This window comes from Eurypyga helias, unplaced genomic scaffold (genome assembly GCF_000690775.1).
Source record: "Eurypyga helias isolate BGI_N326 unplaced genomic scaffold, ASM69077v1 scaffold219, whole genome shotgun sequence".
Taxonomy (NCBI): Eukaryota; Metazoa; Chordata; class Aves; order Eurypygiformes; family Eurypygidae; genus Eurypyga; species Eurypyga helias.
This window is the reverse complement of record NW_010273708.1, coordinates 1-19,309: the sequence shown is the minus strand read 5'-3', so window position 1 is coordinate 19,309 and position 19,309 is coordinate 1. Positions and strand designations below refer to the sequence as shown.

General features: G+C 36.6%; 1 protein-coding gene across 1 annotated transcript in view; it reads right to left on the bottom strand.

Annotated features, from left to right (window-relative positions):
• The window catches only part of CADM2 (cell adhesion molecule 2), a gene marked incomplete at both ends in the record, with an annotated part of 64,259 nt that extends 51,946 nt beyond the window's left edge, over positions 1-12,313 (bottom strand). Inside the window, one exon of the mRNA XM_010159554.1 lies at positions 12,164-12,313. Within this exon, the coding sequence (XP_010157856.1) occupies positions 12,164-12,313 (150 nt within the window). The remainder of the gene's footprint in view (positions 1-12,163) is intronic.
• Between the last annotated feature and the right edge of the window lie 6,996 nt (positions 12,314-19,309).

The window sequence follows — 19,309 nt, the reverse complement described above, 5'->3', positions numbered from 1 at the left end:
TGGTATTAAAGTAGGAAAGATGGGATTTGCAGAGACACATGATAATTTTATTCAAGGTGGGAAAAATACAGATGACACCCTCTTTATTTCTAAGCTGCAAAATTGACTACAAAAGCTGAATAATATAAGAAGTGAAAATATGCACTGTATGAAGTAAAAGACATACACGTGTGCTAAGATTGTACAGAGTGATGCACATTTTATCAACTAATTTTTTGTTCACTGCTGTAAACTGAATCACTGCCAGAAAATCTACATGGGAAGAATGATCTAGTAAGACTGCATTATATTTTTTTCTCTAAATGTTATTGTAGATAAAGAGAAATTCTCTGTAAGTTGCTTTTGCTTTCATTTAACATATATTTGAGCTGTCAGCATAGTTGCATGGTATTATTCTCTTAGGCTGCTACTGGATAATAACACTACAGATAGAAATAAAATAATCAGAGCTTGTGACAGGTTATGTTTAAAATTATCAGTCTGATCAATGGCACTTTGCTTCCAAAGCTAAGATGAACTTTAATGAAGGAGAAGATATTGGTAGTTCCAACAGTTTGTCCATACCTTACCAAACTGGAAGGTATTTGGGATGCAGCACCAGTCTTAATAAAGCTGTCACATACAAAAAATGCGGCTTTTTTTTGTCAGACCGCATGATGGAAATCCATATCTGCCTTTTCTTTTGTAACTTTTGTTAGAGTCTATACACTTAACTTGCATCTAGTTTTATTTTCAATTTCAGAAGCTTTATTTTTCTTCCCAGTATTGTAATTATTTTAAATTCCTGAGGTAGCATTCTGAAAACATGCTAATATTTGAAAATTAATATATAGATAACAATAATTATCAGTCAGTTACTGAAGATCAGCTGTTACAGGTGTGGGTTTTAAATTGTTGTAACATCTGTTAACACACCCTGAACTCTCTGTGTGACTGGTTTGTTGTTTTTTTTCCTTCCCCATTTACACAATTGCCTTTTGGTTGCTGTGTTTCCTCAATCTCCTTTTACCCAGAGTACATACCTCTGAAAGTAATCTCATTCAGGTTGATTCAGTTCTTGTTTCTGTTCAATTTAAAGTTATTTTCTTTGGCTCACAGCAGAACATCACACAGTCTCTCACTGAGTTATTGAGTATTTTCACCCCGTATCATCAGCTCATCAGCAATTACTTTTCTGCACACAGATCCTTAAAGATCCAGGACATGATGATTTGTTACATTTTCTGTGCTGAAACAATCATGAAGAGAGGCTCCTTAAACAAGATGCTACCAGAAAGGAAGTGGAGAGATGAGCACTTCTAATAATGGTAGATCCTTCTCTTCCACCCCAAAAATTGAAAATAGCAATATTTTTAGGTCCAGGCAAAATGAAAGCGTACATTTGCTGCCTTTATTCAAATCTTTGGCTATATTAAAAACGTAAGGCGTCTTGACTTTAATACTGCAACCCTCCTATAAAACAATAATCTTGCTTTTGGATTGGCTTCATAACACCTGATGTTAGATCTGGTAAAATTTGTCTTTAATTTGTTTCCCACTGTCAATGAAAATTTAAATAAGGTATTCTATTTTTGGTGATGTAACAGGGTTTCTATCCACATCATAAGGTCTGACTGTAATATATAGGAGGTATTAAAAATGTCAGTTAGATTTAGTATGCATCTCTCTTGGTTTCAGCTGGGGTAGAGTTAATTTTTCCCCTAGCAGCTGGTATAGTACTTTGGACTCAGCATGAGAACAATGTGATAACACACTGATGTTTTGGCTGTTGCTAAGCAGTGCTTATACGAAGTCAAGGACTTTTCAGCTTCCCAAGCTCTGCTCTAGGGAATACACAAGAAGCTGGGAGGGAGCATAGCTGGGACAGCTGACCCCCACTGGCCAAAATGACATTCTATACTGTATGACGTCATGCTCAGTATGTGAACTAGGGGGGAGTTGGCTCAGCAGCAGTCGGTAGGTGGTAAGTGGTTGCACCACTTGGTTTTCCTGGGTTTTGTTTCTCTCTCTGTTTTTGCTGTTTTCGCTGTTTTCCTTATCATTACAAATAATTATTAATAAAAACTTTATTTTACTTCTATCGACAACTAATGAAATTATTAGTGAAATAAATATTAATTTAGATATAAAATTAATAGACTATTATTATTAATATTATTTTTCAATCATTAAACTGGTTTTGTTTCAGCCCACCAGATTTCTTACTTTTGCCCTTCTGATTCTGTCCACCATCCCACCGGGGACAGGGAGCGAGTGGCTGTGTGGTGTTTGGCTACTGACTGGGGTTGAACCACAACAGCATCTTTTACACATTTCTTTCAGCAGAGATATTATACATATTTTTCATAATTCATTTGTTTTGGGTTTGGCATTTTTTTTTTACAAGCAGCTCTGCATCCTAAACAAAATCAGGATTTCCCATTCCATTCCCATTGGTGCCAGTCAACAAAGGCTTATTTTTTCAGGGTAACTATTTAAAAGAAAAATGGGATGCTGCTTTACTATTGTCTTTAAGTCCAGTCTTTTACCATTAAGTCTTCCTGTGGTATACAACAGAGCAGCTGAAAGTGAGCCTCCACTTTTAGGTTAAAGAGAAGCAAATCCATGCTATCAGTAAAAAAAACCAAAACCCCAAGCTGTCTTCACCCTTGCTAAGCGTGAAAACAGAAGTAAAGGAAAGCATACTGCAGGGAAATTTACACTCACTGTATGCCAGTTAGCTCTAACTTGAAGAGAATTTATCTTCCCTAGCCAATAAAGTTTCAAGACCTGCTAACACAATGTTGGGGGGAATTGCCATCTTGTATCACAGGTGGCTTTGGGACTTCCCTACCATATTTGACTGAGCACTGTGGAACCACTCACAGAGTCTGGCAAGTCTCCATCCTCTCAGAGAATTCTGTAATTTCAGAAGGCAGAGGACTGAATTCCACATGTACAACTACGTTATCAAACTGGCTTCTGGGATGGGTTTGTAATCCGGTTTTCCAAGGTTTAGTTAACTCAGACTGAGAATTCTGTATCATGCTAATAGAAGAGGTTTTTCATATTCCTTTACTATTTTCCTACATAGTTGTCACTGGCCTTCAGTCATACCCTCTGGAGTTCTTTTCCACGCAGCTGGGTAATCCCCTAAAAATATGTTGTTGAATCACTCTTCTGGACCACATTTCTCCTTGATCTGCTGTGTTTTTATTCCACCAGCATTTGCTGACTGATAGTTAATCTCCACATTAACCCTTCTAAAAGCAGCTGGAATGGCAATGACTGTACCACCTGCTGCTAGGCTAGGGCTGCTGTGATTATACTGCATTCAATTTCAGCTTCTGTTTCAAAGTCTGTTTTTGACTGATTGTTTCCAGTATCACTAGACAGTGTGTTGTGGAACCTTAGACTTTAAATGTGTTAAGCTACATTCATGTTCATAAGCCATGCTAAAAAGCTTCTTTTCAGCTGACCTCATTTGCTTGAAGAAACCCTGTAGAAGCTGGACAGACCTGCCAGTCACATCTTAGCTAGCCTAAGTGCTAGGTTAGATGTCCCTTCATAGCACTGCACTGTGCCAGGCAGCTGTTGTCATGTTTTCAGGTGTTTCTGGTTTGTCCTTGTAAGTTTCGTCATTTAGATGCAAAGTCATGACTGTACTTGTGCTTTGGATTTTTTCTTAGTTCTATAAGCAGTTTATCACATCTTTCTGTCCTGGGAATATATGACTGTTCTGTGACTGTCTTTCCCTTTTAATTATAAATATTTTTATGCTTTTATCCTAAAGTATTGTCTATTTCATTATAATCTGTTATGCCATTTCTAAATATTTACACTTCCAACTTTTTCCTCTGCTGTTGTTTTCCTTTGGAAGCATAATTTTCACCAGCCCTGCAAATATTGGCTGTTCTTTGCGAAGTTAAGTTTTCTTGGATCTATCAATCACTTGTATGACAAAGCATTCAGGTTCTGGTCCGTCTGGTAATACTCTTATTCCTATGACTCTAGTGTACTGAGTACGTTGTGATATAACAATCAGCACTCTTGCTTGTCACCTAGTTTCTGCAAAAAGACAACCTCCACTTTCCCGCAGGATCACTGTTCACCACGTTCCTGATTAAAAACAAAATGCCTTTTTCTGCCTACCTTCATGTTCCTTATGATGTACAGTGTTGAGCTCTGCTGCTCCTGGATCTACTGCCTATCATCGTGAGCATATTCTCCCACTTGCCCTTCTCTGCACTGAAATTGTTCCTTGCTATCATTTGCTGTAAGAGTTGTCTGAAAGAAAATGACTGGTTCAGAATTTAATGTAATAAGTCCATTTTTTTCTGAAACCCCAGGAAGCTTTGCACACAAACAACTAGTGCACAGAGGTCAGCTATATGAAATTTGTCTTTCCACCTTTTTTTTGAACATCACCTCCCCCCGCCCCTCCCCCCCGCCCCCAATATTTCTCACTCCTTAGAAGATTCTTTGCCATTTAAAATAAAAATAGCCACCAGTCTGAGTATCATGAAACTTCATAACAGAGTAATCTTAGCAGTGTCATCACAACTACTGGTTCACTTCATCATATTCCAATGTATTAGCTTCATTCTCCATTTAGCTTGAGTGCTGGCAAACCTAATTTCTGCACGTACCCACACTTCAGCAGAATATAATGCAAACTCCTACACTTTCTAACCATCTCTACAATATGCTCATTTACTCCTTTAATACTGCTAAGAAATGAAAAAATAAATGCTGTAAGTGGGAGTAGTTCTACTAATTTATTGCAATGAAATAACATTCTAATGCATTGTAATACATTTTTAAAATGCAATTTTCATATTCATACAGACAATAACTGTCAAGATCTTTTAACAGACTCCTGTTCTCTTTTGTCATGTTATCTTTTTCAAGATGCATGAACACAAACATTCCAGCTTTCAAATGTGGTAACCTGGTTTTGAAACCTTGACTTTTAAGGATCAAGTGAGACACTTCTTGATCTCAGAAGCTTTCTTTTCTCCAAGTACTAAGGAACTACTATTCAAAATCATTGAAGCTTGTTTCCTACCCATGGCTCAGAGGTGAGGTGTACCAGGTCTGGTTAGGATGGAATTAATTTTCTTCATAGCAGCCTGTATGGTGCTCTGTTTTGCATTCCTTACCAAAACAGTGTTGGTAACACACCAGTGCACTGGCTATTGCTGAGCAGTGCTTGCACAGGGTCAAGGTCTTCTCTATTTCTGACTCTGCTGGCTCAGTGAGCAGGCTAGGGGGCTAGGGGTGGCCAAGATGATGAGAGGGAACGCATGCTGACCACATTGCACTGTGCTCAGCAATAAAATTCAGCAGAAGCTTTTGCCAATAGGGACTGACTGGGGACAGTCTGGGCATCATTCTGCTGGTGGGAGGTGGTGAATGATTGCATTCACTTTTCTTTCTTTTTTGTTCCTTCACTTGTCAAACTGTCTTAACCTCAAACCATGAGTTTTTCTTGGGTCTGCCCTTCCAATTCTCTCCCTCATCCCACCGCAGGGGAGTGAGTGAGTGTAAGAACCCATTAGTAAGAAATAATCTTGCAGCTGAAAGATTTAACATAGGTTTCGTATCCCTATATGTCATACCACAGGCCTCAAGGAAACATAAAGACTGAGCAGACAGGTACTAATAATTGTGTGGCATAATTATGATACCAACAGATCTGACCAACATGAAAAATTAAACTTAACTACAGATCTTAGAAGTATTCTGAAGGATCTTCATTGAAAACTCTCTGTGAAAACTAGATTTCTGCCTCCTTAAAATTTTTCTTTAAATTCTAGAAACCTCTCAAGTGTTATAAGGCATTTACAAGCAATGGATATTCCGCTCAGGGGAAAAAAAAAAAAAAAAAAAAAAAAAAAAAGATAAAAGAAAATACTGTTCCTCCCTAACTTTTCCAGCTGTAAAGTCATACTTGAATATTTGTTGTATAGTTATGTTACGTTTTTTCCCATTGCTTTTCTTTCATGTCACATCATAGATTTACTACAAGGTATTATCTCACTGAAAGGGTCTATTAAAGTCTAAGTAACAGCGAATCTCTAATTTATGTGTGTACACTAGGATGGAGTTAAGCTTGGTCATCATCTACCATTTGATACCATCTCCACTCAATTATGTAACAGCAAACAGAGCATGTGAAGGTGGAGGCATAAGTCCATTCATCATTGCTACTTGATTTCACATTACTTAAATGGTAACACTCTCAGTCCTCCCAACAATACAGCCTGTCTGCCTCTGCATAACTAATCTAAAGTAGTATTCCCTACTTTCCTTTCTACTGCAAAAAGAAACGTTATTCTCTTTGCTTCTCTGACTTCGGTTTTGTACAAGCCTATTCCTTCTGTCTGAGGTATGTTTGTCCACATGTATAGCTACATCGTAAATTCAACTGCTTACTAGATTCATTAAATGTCTTACCAGAAGGAACTTCGCCATTTCTGCCCAATCAGAAATATTCTTGTATGATTTTTATAACTCACAAGTGCCTCTGCTTGTTTATGCAGATTAGAATCTGCTGAATAACCACAGAATGGTGTAAACTGGGTTTATACTTACATGCATTATCTGGAGTCTGACTTCCGCAAAACAAGTCAAAAGGTAAATACAGCTAACTAGGAAGGAGTTGTATGTCCACAACTACAGAGAGAAAGGATTTTCATACCTGAAAGTGCCCACCTTTTGTAGGGCAATTCTATCACCATTTAGTTTTGACAGTGTTATGGTAAGAATTAAAGTTCTCTGCACTAATGAACGCTCCTAAAGTGACATACTGTAATTTAAATCCCATACCTTGTGCACTTCTGTGAATTTCAGAGTCTCCCTGTAAATATCTTTATATTGAGAAAGCAAAAGGTTAAGAGTTTTTTTCACAGAGTTGATAGCACAGCTGGGTATGCCAAAAGGCACAACGTTTTTATTTAGAGACGCATCATGTCTCTAAACTTACCCATAAGTTCTAACATAATAGTGGCACCCCCGAGAGGGAGCAAATGCAGAACCTTATGGGCAGCTACTCTACCCAAACATGCTTCCACAAGCTCACCTGAGGCATCATGCCTATCAGGGAAGCTCTCAGGGGCTTTGCAAGTACAGTGCCCTCTCATAACCCTTGCCTAGTGCACCAGTATCTTTGAAAGCTTTCAAGATGATAGGGAATTACATAAATGCCAAGTACTCTCACATGTAAAAAATCAAAGGTCATCTAAAGAAACATATTCTGCTGCTGAGGGATGAATAATCCTAAGGTTGGAATACGCTTTCTAATTTTTTAGTAAGACATGAAAGTTTTATTACCAGATGAAAGCACAAGGGACACGTACCCATCTATGATTAGCATCAGGCATATGTCTTGTCAAAATCTGGTGTGTCACTTTGGGACAAGCTCATCATGATCAATGTCAATACAACACTTGTTTTACTATCAATAGGCCTGCAAACTTCCCTATTAAGGTAAAGAGCAGGTATTTCACACTTGCCTGACTGAGCAAAACTGTTAGGTGTGTATACACCAGGTACCATTTCGCTTCCTTTTAAAGTCTCATTGAACATTTTTATACTGATGAGATTAAATACCTTTGACATCAACAACCATCATTCAGTTGTACATGTCTCCTTTATAACTCAATATCCTGCTCCATATGTATATATATTTCCTACCGAAAGAGAATATGAGAAGACAGCTGTTACAGCAAGCTGAATGAAGGTTTTTAGTCTTCTCTTTATCAACCATCTCCGTGTTTCCATGCTACACCCTTTTTGTTATGTATCTGCATTCATATTCATGTCTCTCTGTGTTTATTGCCGACTCGAAATCCTTAAGAAGTACCAACAGTGTAGACAAGATAAAGTAACCTATATTAATTTAAAATCATATATGCCCGTTCTAAATTGTTGTACATTGTGCTTCTTCCAAAGGTAGCTACTTCTTCCAAATGTAGCTAGATAATTATAGCTACTTGGGTGCATAAAGTGATGTCGAGGTTTCTATGGCAATTATTAATTTTAATTGAAAATTGCGTAGGGAAAAACTCGTTTAATGTGCGGCATGTAATTTTCATGTGTTTCCAAAGCATCTGGACTTGCTCAGGGTGAGCTGTGAATTCATATTTTACAGGAAGACACAATCTTCAAAAAAAATCTGTCTGGGCGATGGGAATCTGATGAGAGTCTTGGTAAGGTGGTTAAGCCTATTAAAAATTGAGGTAATTCATCCATTTATGCAACTAGACTATCTAGTTTTTACTATCAGGTGAAGATTTTATACTTCAAATGAAAGAAGAAGAGTTAAAAATCAAATTGATACACAACGTCCTTGAAGCTACGATGTAGAGGGACCAGAAAAACAGAAGTGTCACAAAGGACAACAGAGACAGCACGCTGAAGGAGACAGGTCATCAATGAAACCAAATCCACAGGATCATAAATTTGAATTTTCACATATTTTAGCTGCTGTATGTTAAAATAATAATGAATACGAAGTTAGTTTCAGCCTTAATATACTTCAGATTTTCAAAATAAGAGTTGCAGGGAAGCAACTATTCTACATTGCTTAGCAAATAAAATAAAGCTATTACTTATTTTCCTGCTGGAAAACAATATTTTTTGCCAACCCCAGTTCCCATCAGCACAATTAGTCAAACACATTTTAAGCTAAATTTGCTACAAAACCCAAATCAGCAACTTGAAGTGATGAAGATCTGGAAACAACCTACGAACTGCGATTTCATATTCACTAAATTTAGAGCACTGACTTTTCTGAAACAAAACTTTGCTCATTTTTTATCTATATCATCATAAGACCACATAGGCTAGGTGCCAAAAATCACTCAAGTTAAAAATATTCTTTGTCTCCTTCATTAATATTAAATAAATACTAAATTGTTGGGAGAGTGAGGGTGGAAATTTTTATTACCAACCCCCAAATCCATCTAACTGAGCAAAATTTGTACTTAAAAGCATGTGGCCATGGCAGAATTTGAGGAGAACCAGAAGAATTATGTTAACAATGTAGCTTTGGTATTAGTGTATTTGGCTCATTGCATTTCCATACTTATACGGAACATGTGAAACAGAAAAAGGAAGAACATGACTCTTTGGTTTCAATGATTTCATCACATTTCAAAAAAACATGCATTTCATAATCTATGTCATCCATTTTGAATAAAATGGAGACTAATAATAATCCCCTTGTTGAAAGGCATGAAACTGGGAAGCAGATATTCCCTCTACGTGACAAAGTGACTCTTTTTTTCCTGGCCCATGGCAAGATCCATTTTGGTCAGAAAATGTTTTTTCAAGACAGGGGAACCATCTTGCTTGAGAAATAAGTATGAACATGAAATGGGCCTCACCAAGGATAATCTAGCAGCAAAGGGCTTTCTACTGCATGGAAAATCTGCTGTTTAGTCATATGCTAATTGCTGTCATGACCCTCATCTGCTGCTGCAGTTAGGAACCTCTTTTGATACTTTCCTGACTTCCTTCATTTTACTACTTGACTCTCTTATAATTATTAAGATTTAGAGCAATCAATAGAAAGGTTTCCTGATTTTTTTTTTGTGTGTGCTTCTGGACTTCAAAGAAATATACTGTCATTCCCATGTATGTCATTCTTATATGTACATATGTAGAAAATAACTTACTGAAGGAAAGTAAAGTTATAGGCATGCAAATTTGATTTAGTCTGAACATAGTTACATCCACAGTTACTCAGCTCTGATGGATATAAAGACTACTGGTGGTGCTCCTTTTCTACGGGTCTGTTTTCTACACAGAACTTAAACCTACACCTTAAAACTACTCAATGGTCTTCATTAATTTTCAGGGTTTGAGAATCATAGCTATTAAACAGCAATTTTCATGGTGTTGAAGGGAGAAGTATGATCTGAAGGTTGGTTTTGGCTAACATTACGAGTCAGGTTTGAAAAGACTGGCAGAGGCACTGCTCTCAAAAACTTAGATGTAATGACTGGATCTAGTAGAAAGTTGCTTTTTATAGCTAACTTGTATGCCTTGTAGTGGGAAAGGAAAAAAAAAAAAGGAGGAAGTCTTTACAGTTGCACCTGCCATCATTTACTGAGAAAGCCACCTAGATATCAGTGTCATAAATATCTCTCTCCATTTTGGCTCAATAATGCAAGCATCAAAAGCATGTCCAGGAAATCTCTTTCTTACTTATAAGAACACGCACACATACACACAGAAAAAATTGTCAATGAAAGCTGTAATTTCATTTTCAGAAAAGGTAAAATGTTTTCCATGTAGGACCTGGATGCACTGCTCATTCCCCTCCGTATACTCAAGTCTGGAATTGTCACACAGAATGCAATGCTTTCCCAAGACAAGAAAAGGTAAGTATCTCTGAATAAAGGATCTGAAGTTTTTCTTGACCACATCAAGATATGCACAGTAATCCTTTTGTAAAATGAATCATTAAATATTCCTTGTTGTCTTGGGACAAGCTAGAAGTTCAACAAAGACTGTGGTCCTTTAAATTTACGCACTTCAGCTCTTCACATTTCCTGTGGGGAATATAAATTGCTTTTAAGTACTTACTATGCTGCATGCCATTCAAATTCTGTTGCTTCAATTCATTATATCAAAAAGTAATAAAAACTTCAATTATTCATTTTAAAAGTACAGATTTAGCTAAGTACACAGAAAATTCAATTCACACCAAAATGGCTACAAAGTTCAAATTAATCTATTTGCAGTCCTCCCACGTCCTTCTCAGCATCCTTTCAAATGTCACTTATTTTATAAAAGATATAGATTTTGTGAGTATTGATGTGCTCTATCAACAGACAAGTTCTCTCTGCTTTTAGTTTTACAGACATTATTTATCCATCCCAAATAACTAATGATTACAGCTAAAATAAAGGGGTGCATATGAGTAAAGGTTACAGGACTAGACTTACAGCTCAAAAGTTTGCACCTTATAAACCTCTCATCTTCAACCCCACATTCAAATGGTACTTAGGATTTCAAAGAAATTGCAATTCAAATGATTACACGCTACAGGAAATTAGATAAAAGAGAAAGGAACCACTTCAACACCATAAAGAGATTCCATTCAGCTATTATATTAATAGCAAAAAAACATATTTTGATTGCAGCTTCTGCAGGTATAAAATGACAGGTTTTAGACTCCACTTCTATTGAAGTGCATAGATCTACAAAGCATTTTCAGCCCTGTGAGGTGTTTTAAAGTCTTGTAATCATTCAGCAAAGCATTTGGACAGCACTTCTTTAATTTTAAGCAGAGGAATAACTGCACTTGTTAAAATATGTTCCAGAGTATATAGCACCTTTCAGAATAAATTCAAGCAGTAGAATTTAGTATAAAATGCTGTTGAGGCACTGAAATCAACACCACAGCTTTTTCCTTTTTGAAGCAAAGTGATGAGTTTATTCTTCATAACTTTAGTTTTAATTTCTTCATGGAAGCTAATGTAATCTTTATATTAACATTGTAAAATGCAATGCTTTTTAATTCCAGATTAAGATAAACACCTTAAAAATATAACCTACTGAACTGATAATGCCCTTCTTTTTCTAAGGAATGGAGATTTTCCTGTCATTTTTTCCCTCTAATTTAACTAAAATTAAAAAGTCTGCCCATGCTATAACTGGAAAAATCAGGGCACTAAAACCACGTATTTTTATTAGCTGTTAAGAACACCTAACACAGCAACTATGTATTGTACTAACAATCAAACTGTGGTACACCTGAAGCAAATAGTGGGTTTGTATACATATATATTTATATCTATCTATATATATATATAAATATGTGTAGGGACGCATTCAAAAACATTAATAAAAGCAAGTCACAAGGTTTATGAACTACTTCTTCTCTTGCCAGCTTGGAAGATAAAATATCTTCCAAGATATTTTGCAACAGTTTTTCAAATTAGCTTGCAAGAAGAATGTCAAATATTACTCTTTTAATAATAACATACAATTTTATATGCAAGACAGTACTTCAGTGAAGCCTCCTCCAAAAATATTATATAATAATTATAGCTGAAAATATATAATGCTATTAAATATTTGCACATTAAAATATTAAAAAGAATTTTTTAAGAAACATTTCTTCCTCAGAAAAAATTATGCAGAACCATGAGTTCAGGAAAAATGTTACCTTTCTTGTCATCGAAGTACAGTGTCTGTTGAGCTGGATTTGACCACTGGAGGGAGGTGTTATCATTTTGATCGACCCTGCAGGTCAAATTTGCTGTTCCCCCTTCAACAACCGTAACGTTCTGTGTAAGTGGAAACTGCCCTTGGCTGCCTGAGGAGGGAAGGGAGGGGAGGGATGGATAAGGGAAGAGAGAAAGAGAAAAAAAAAGAGATTTAAGTTGTAGAACTGAATTTATTGCAGCAACTTCCCACAGATGACAGAGCCTGAATTCATTGTGATCTATTCTGACCACAGAAATGTGGTACAATAAATTAAACGAAATTATATTCACAATATATTCTCTGTACCCGAGAAACAGATAGATTCATTAAGAAATAGGATTTTTTTTCTTTTTGTCCTCTGTCATACTAATTAGTTCCAAAGAAACATTCAGCAATTTTGTCTCCTCAGACATAACCATACATCCAGAAAATGCCCCCACAGAGGGCTCATGTGCTACATACCTACGTTGGTGTCTCAGTGCAGATAATATAGCTAGATGGCTGTTCAAAACATCACTGAAAGCCTAACATAAAAACCCACATAGGATTTTTAAAACAAAGAGACAGGGCAGCCTTGATTCCTTGTTTCTTTCTGTGCTTTTTAAAGAACTCTCTGGACAATGTTCTTCCTGCCAGGTTTGGAAAGCAAATGCAGTGTGAATCTAATACTCGATGCATCCTCTGTTGAGGGAATATAACCTGATCTCATATGAAAATGGAAATGAAGATGTAGTAGGTCTCTCTCAGATCTATGATTCTATCCCAAAGCATTATGAATCACATTAAGTGCTTGCTGAAAAGTCACTGGGAAGATTTCCAAACACCTCTACACAATACAGGAGCACTATCATCTAGGTTCTTGAATCACAAGCTTTTTCAATGGTACAGTTAAGCAAAAGTGTTTATCTATTGTGAGAATAGCACAGTCCTTGTCAAACAGCACATTCCATCAATAAATGTCACAACAAGGGAGTACAGGAAAAACATGGAAGTAACTTTTAACATGGGTCAGGAAAAGAAGTTCTTTGGTAATAAGGAAGACATATAATATGTCATATAATGACATATAATATACGACATATATCTGGGAGATATATTAATTTATTCAAGGATACAATGCAAAAAAATGCAGTCAAAATGCAATAGTCAAAATACAACATATGGTTCTTTCTACCTCTCCTTTTATACAGGTTCTATTAATAAAGGCAGGGTAGGTAGAGCTGCTAGCATTAAGAGTATAATACCAAGATTGACACTCAAGTGGGAGTGTCAGAAGTGAAAATTCTCTCTACAGTCTTATCGGAGTGAAAAAGCTCATAGACATGTCATAAGTACGTTAAGGAAACAGTATATGCAATATCCACTAATTATAACAACATGAATCACAAATCTGACATAAAGCCTTCACAGAAGTATTCTTGGTGGCTCATACCAGAGTTGTTGTCAGCAGAGTTAAACTGAGCATGCCTTCTATATGAAAATCATGATAATACAGAATTCTATTATCTAGTATACAGGTTTTCAGATGACCAGAATAAGGAATTACTAAATTAGGGATTAATAACTGAACTTCCATTTGACATGTTAATATTGCAAAAAAGTAATTCTAACCAGATTTTGATAGCTGTCCATTTCCTCATATAAAATTATTTTGATGGCCTTGGGCCTGGTACATAAGCGCCTACGGCACTGAAGCCATTAGCATTTAGGTAGTCTAATATTCTCCACAAAGGGTCTACAAAAGAAACTATTCTACTGCCTAAGTGTTTATAGCTTGAAAAATATTAATAAATTATGAGCAGTGCTAAGGAAAGGTCACCTCAACAGATGAAGTTATAATAAATTTTTTACTTAAACAAAAACACTTCCTTGTCTTCATTTAAAACCATAAAAGCATTTCCATCAAAATGTCAAATCTGAATAACTGGTATAATTTTAGTATAGATATCCGCTTCCTGTAGATGTCTAAAAATCAGAATTTACTATGTTCTGATATTTACTATTAACAGAACAACAGATACAGTAAATAATAATAAAAAAGGAATATTGAAAACATCATGGCTAATTTAAATGCTGCAAACAATAAATGCCAAAATTCTCATGACATCCTCTGTATCTGACACTTCATTAATCAAACCCTGCTTCTTGAAAACCACACGTTGAGAAATACTTGATGAGTGAAAAATCATAAACAAGGATAGAAAAAAAATAGAAAACAGAGAAGATTTGTCATTTCTTTTCATTTCTCCTCTTTCAATTCCAATGTGTCAAGGAACCTCAAGATATTGCATAAATTGCTTATCGCTTAAATTAGAATTTTAAAAATCCAGAAAAATGCACACAGCCTGTTATTACTTCCACTAAATTACAGGCATCTTACCAAAGAAATAACCTTCTAAAATATAAGTTGTGGATAAGAGGCTGTGGGGGCTCAAATATATTTTGCATACAAGAAGCATTAAACAGAACCTAACGCCAGAGATTAGCACAGTGAAATCTGTCATTTACATTAAAGAATGGAAGATAGTTTAATAAAAAACTGCTGTAATGATTAAGGACCCTATTAACATGATTTGGGAGATCTCCCTGGGATTACCCTATATTCTCTTTCTGATATAATAGTTCTTATTATGAAGGTTATGCAGTCTATCAATTGCTAATGATTGTCAACTCACAGACCTGTTTGACCAGAAGAGTGGTTTTCAACCATTTAAATGGAAACTAGATGCCATGACCTGAAAGAGGTCAGAAGAACTTACTTTCCTCTGGACACTCTACTACGTAGAATGATGTTTTGGAAGCAAGAATTAACATAGCATATAAAGGTGAAACCAAAGCATTCATCCTGTCCCTGACTAATACAGAAGCTGTGTGGATCTGGAGAAGATGCACATAGCTTCACATAAAGCTCGAGTGGAGAAAGAGGTACAGAGAAAATGAACCATTTAACCTGGAAACTAGCCAAAATGGAAAGAAGGGAGCCTGTGTGGAAGAGGGAAAAATAGCCAAAGCAAAATCAAAAGCTTGGATACTGCAAACCTCTTAATGAAGACCAAAATTATTTGTAATTGATGGGAACACTAAGAAATGTATTTATGACATTTACCTTGTAGTTTGTATCAACATCTAACTTGGGTTATTGAAATAGGAATTTTGGGGAATCAGAGAAGGTTCTAAGACCTTATAGCAGACAGATGAACATTATAGAAAGCATCAACATAATGTCATTTAACACAGCATTATATGTGTCAAAGAAGTGGTTTTATGCAACTATGGAGTAGATTTGGTCGTGGTGGGGACTGACAGTATTTTGTGGGATAGGCCTCATTTCTGCTAAATAGGTAGGTAGCATGTGCTCGAGAAGCATTCTAGCAAAGCTGCCAGCCCATGGAAGCGCTCAGTGGAAGGAAGAACCCAGGCCATCATTGATGCATACAACAATCTGTTCTCAGCCAGTTCTAGGTACCACTGTTGAGCTTCGGGGGCAGCAGGCTCCCGCTGCAGCACAACGAACCATGGCTGGAAGCCACTGACTGGAATCACAACACCATTCCCTAAGGGACTCACTATGGAAAAACCCTTATGCCTGGGATAACTTGTTACCACTGCAAAAAAATGTTCATACTTGCAGCATTAAGTATGCTGGTTCTGGCCCATGTAAATAGTCTCATTAAATTAAGAATGCCTGGTGATGAGCCTTCAATAAAAAGGCAAGCCTACAGGCCCTGCCAGGTTGAGGACAGCATGACAGCATAACTATGTTAAAAGAAACACAGTTTTCAGCATCATTTAAAAAAATGGAGACTACCACCACGGTTCTATAGTATGAACAGTTCTTAATACATTTATTACAATCACATTTTTTAATTTCTTTCTTCACTCTGGAAGCAGAGACTGGATAAGACAATGTTCTCTAACAAAAACCTTCTACTTTAAGTCTTAAGAAGCCTGCTAATGTAGGCACTTAGTGGCACCTTGAGTAACTTATTTGTGAAAACAATGGTCATCATTGTTTAAACAAGAAAACATGATTTTATTCCAGTCTGAATTTGTCTCACTGCAGCACCCAGTATCCACTGACTCTTTTTCTATCTTTTTCCCTGCTCTGAAGAACCCTCTATTATCAAATTACTTTCTTTTGTAGGTACTTAGAGACTCTGATCATATCACCCATTAACCTTCTCTTTGATATCTAAATAAATTGAACTCCCGAGTCTTTCTGTAGAAAACGTATTTTTCTAATACTTTAATTAAACTGTGTCTCTTCTCTGTGACCTCTTCAATTTGTCATTTTTTTTTCTGAAGTGAAGAGCCCAGACCTGGAAACCCCACTGTAGCAGTCACAAAAGGAAAAAATACAAAGGTAAGGCCACTTCATATTCTTGTTTGCACATCTAAATGAGTCTCATTGGCCACAGAGTCCAATGGGGAGTCATTTGCCTGATGCTCTACCACGATGCCAATGCTTTTTCTCAGACACTAGTCCAAAGACAAACCCCCAAAGTCCAGTTCTGTAGCTCTTAGATGTAAGTCCCTATGTTTCACTTGACTGAAACATGTTTCTCTAAGCCCAGTGACCTCTGCTCTTCATTACCTCATATATCCACAGTCTCTCTGGCATACACAAGCACTACTGGCAACAGTGTTTCCCAGTGTTTGTGAAAACCAACCCTGAAAACCTTTTCAATGGTACAGTACCAACTGCATGCTCCCATGCAGAAAAATGCACAGAAACCTGACTGATCAATGGTGAGTTCTGCTTTACCATCACAATTTCACCATATTTTTTTCAAACATTTTAATCTGCTTAATGCTTTTGTGCCGGTTTTGGCTGGGATAAAGTTTATTTTCTTTGCAGTAGCTGGTATGGGACCATGTTTTGGAGCTGTGCTGAAAACAGAATTGATAAAACAGGGATGTTGTAGTTACTGCTGAGCAGTGCTTACACAGAGTCAAGGCTTTTTCTGCTCCTCACCCCACCCCAACAGTGAGTGCGGTGGGGGTGCACAAGAACCTGGGAGGGGACACAGCCAGGACAGATGAACTCAACTGACCAAAGGGACATTCCATACCATATGATGTATGCTCAGCATATAAAGCTGGGAGAAGAAGGAGGAAGAGGGGGACATTCAGAGGGATGGCATTTGTCTTCCCAAGTAACCGTTATGTGTGACGGAGCCCTGCTTTCCTGGAGATGGCCTAACAATGAGAAGTGATGAATAAATTCTTTGTTTTGCTTTGTTTGTGCGTGCAGCTTTTGCTTTACCTGTTAAACTCTCTTTATCTCAACCCCTGAGTTTTATCACTTTTACTCTCCTGATTCTCTCCCCCATCCCGCTTAGGATTTTTGAATTCAAAGGCCCTGTAAGAGTCAAAAGATTTTAAAGATTACAGTTACCCTTTTCTAGACATAACTGAAATAGAAGAAGTCATGAAAATATTAAATAGGTCAAGTATTCACTTATAAATATATTCAAAAACATACTGAAAAGAAATTAATTCCTAAGGAATATTTATTTAAAATCATAATAAAATTTTCTATTAAGGCAGAAAATTTAAGTACAAATTAATTTTCATATTTCCTTTAACGGTGGTGATATCAGTGAGACATGACCCCATGAAACTAACTGAAAGCTCGGATTTCAAAATCTGAGTTTTTCAAATAATTTGAAAAGTATTCTTAAATCTATCATTAACTTCTCACTTGAGCTCAGGCAAACCATTTAATCTTTGCAAGCCAACCTACACAAAAGAAATAATGATGATTATACAACTTGTAAAATGATTTGTCTCAAAAAGGATATTTTTTGTTTCATTTAGTTTTTTAGATATTCTTTTCCACTTCCTCTCATGTAATTTCAGCCCATACTGAAATGGAAATGGACTTAGGGGGAACAAGGGCTTGAAAGAGTGATAAAATAATTTTATAATGCTTCAATTTGAGTGTATTGATAGAAATTCATGTTGCATACATTGTTCAAATCACATGTATCTTCTGGTTTGTGCAGATAGACTTTAAAAAAACACGACTTCTATATTGATTCTACATATGATTTGAGATCACTTCTATTCTCCTCCCCTAAACATAACCTCCTTCTTAGGGTATAAGTCCTTGTAATAGTCAAGTTAATTTAAAAAACATGTATGTCTTAATTTGTGGAATTTTGTTTATATTTGATGCACACATTTTGGACCCTATTAAGTAGTAAAATAAAAGATGATATTGGATTTCCAAGAATTTTTAGACAACTTCCAGATTTTAGTAACGAATACAAGTCTACTTAAATCTCTTTAATTTCTGAATTGGACTAACCAATGCCAGAAATACAAAAAATCTTGCATCATACTTAATCTATCTTGTTGAAAAACAGAAGGAACAATAGAAACTGCACTCGTACTAATAGCAAATAATATTGAACTAAATTGTTTTTCAGTCCAGCGAAACTCCTACATGGTCAGTGTGCATGACCAGACAGGAATAAAGAACGGAGCATATGACATAATAATAATGCATTATATGTTAAATTTCAACATCCAGTAGTAAATCTCTAAGCACTTCCCAAACTGCTCATCAGTGCATTAAGCACTTCCCACATACATCCCCTTTTAGTGTTCACTGTGCTAGCTGAACAAACTAAGATGTTTTATTTGCCTCTTGCTGGATGGCCCCTCCATTCCCGGAACACTTGGTAGCCCTTCTCTTCCGTGAACACGAACAGCCAGGAAACTACACTCTCCTCCAGAAATCTCAGCAGCACATTATACACAGGCATTAGCCATTCTTCATTTAAAGTTGCAGGTATGGAAAAGACTCAAATTGGGCACTTGTGCTAAGGGCAGATACTGACACTTGCTTTAGGAGATGCAGCCAGAGACACACTATTGCATGGGACTACATGATGATGAAGATGATGGGACACTGGGTTGCAAAGGCCAGGGCTGTCCTGAAAGTATGTACCCACATGTACCCCAGGGCTTTAACTGCCTGTCAGCTTTTAGAGAATGAAGAAAAAAGCATGAGGCTGATCAGCACAAGGAATATGGTAATTATCCCTCTTTACCTGAAGAAACTAAGAAGGTGGGAATGTAAGATAGGTGGGGGTGG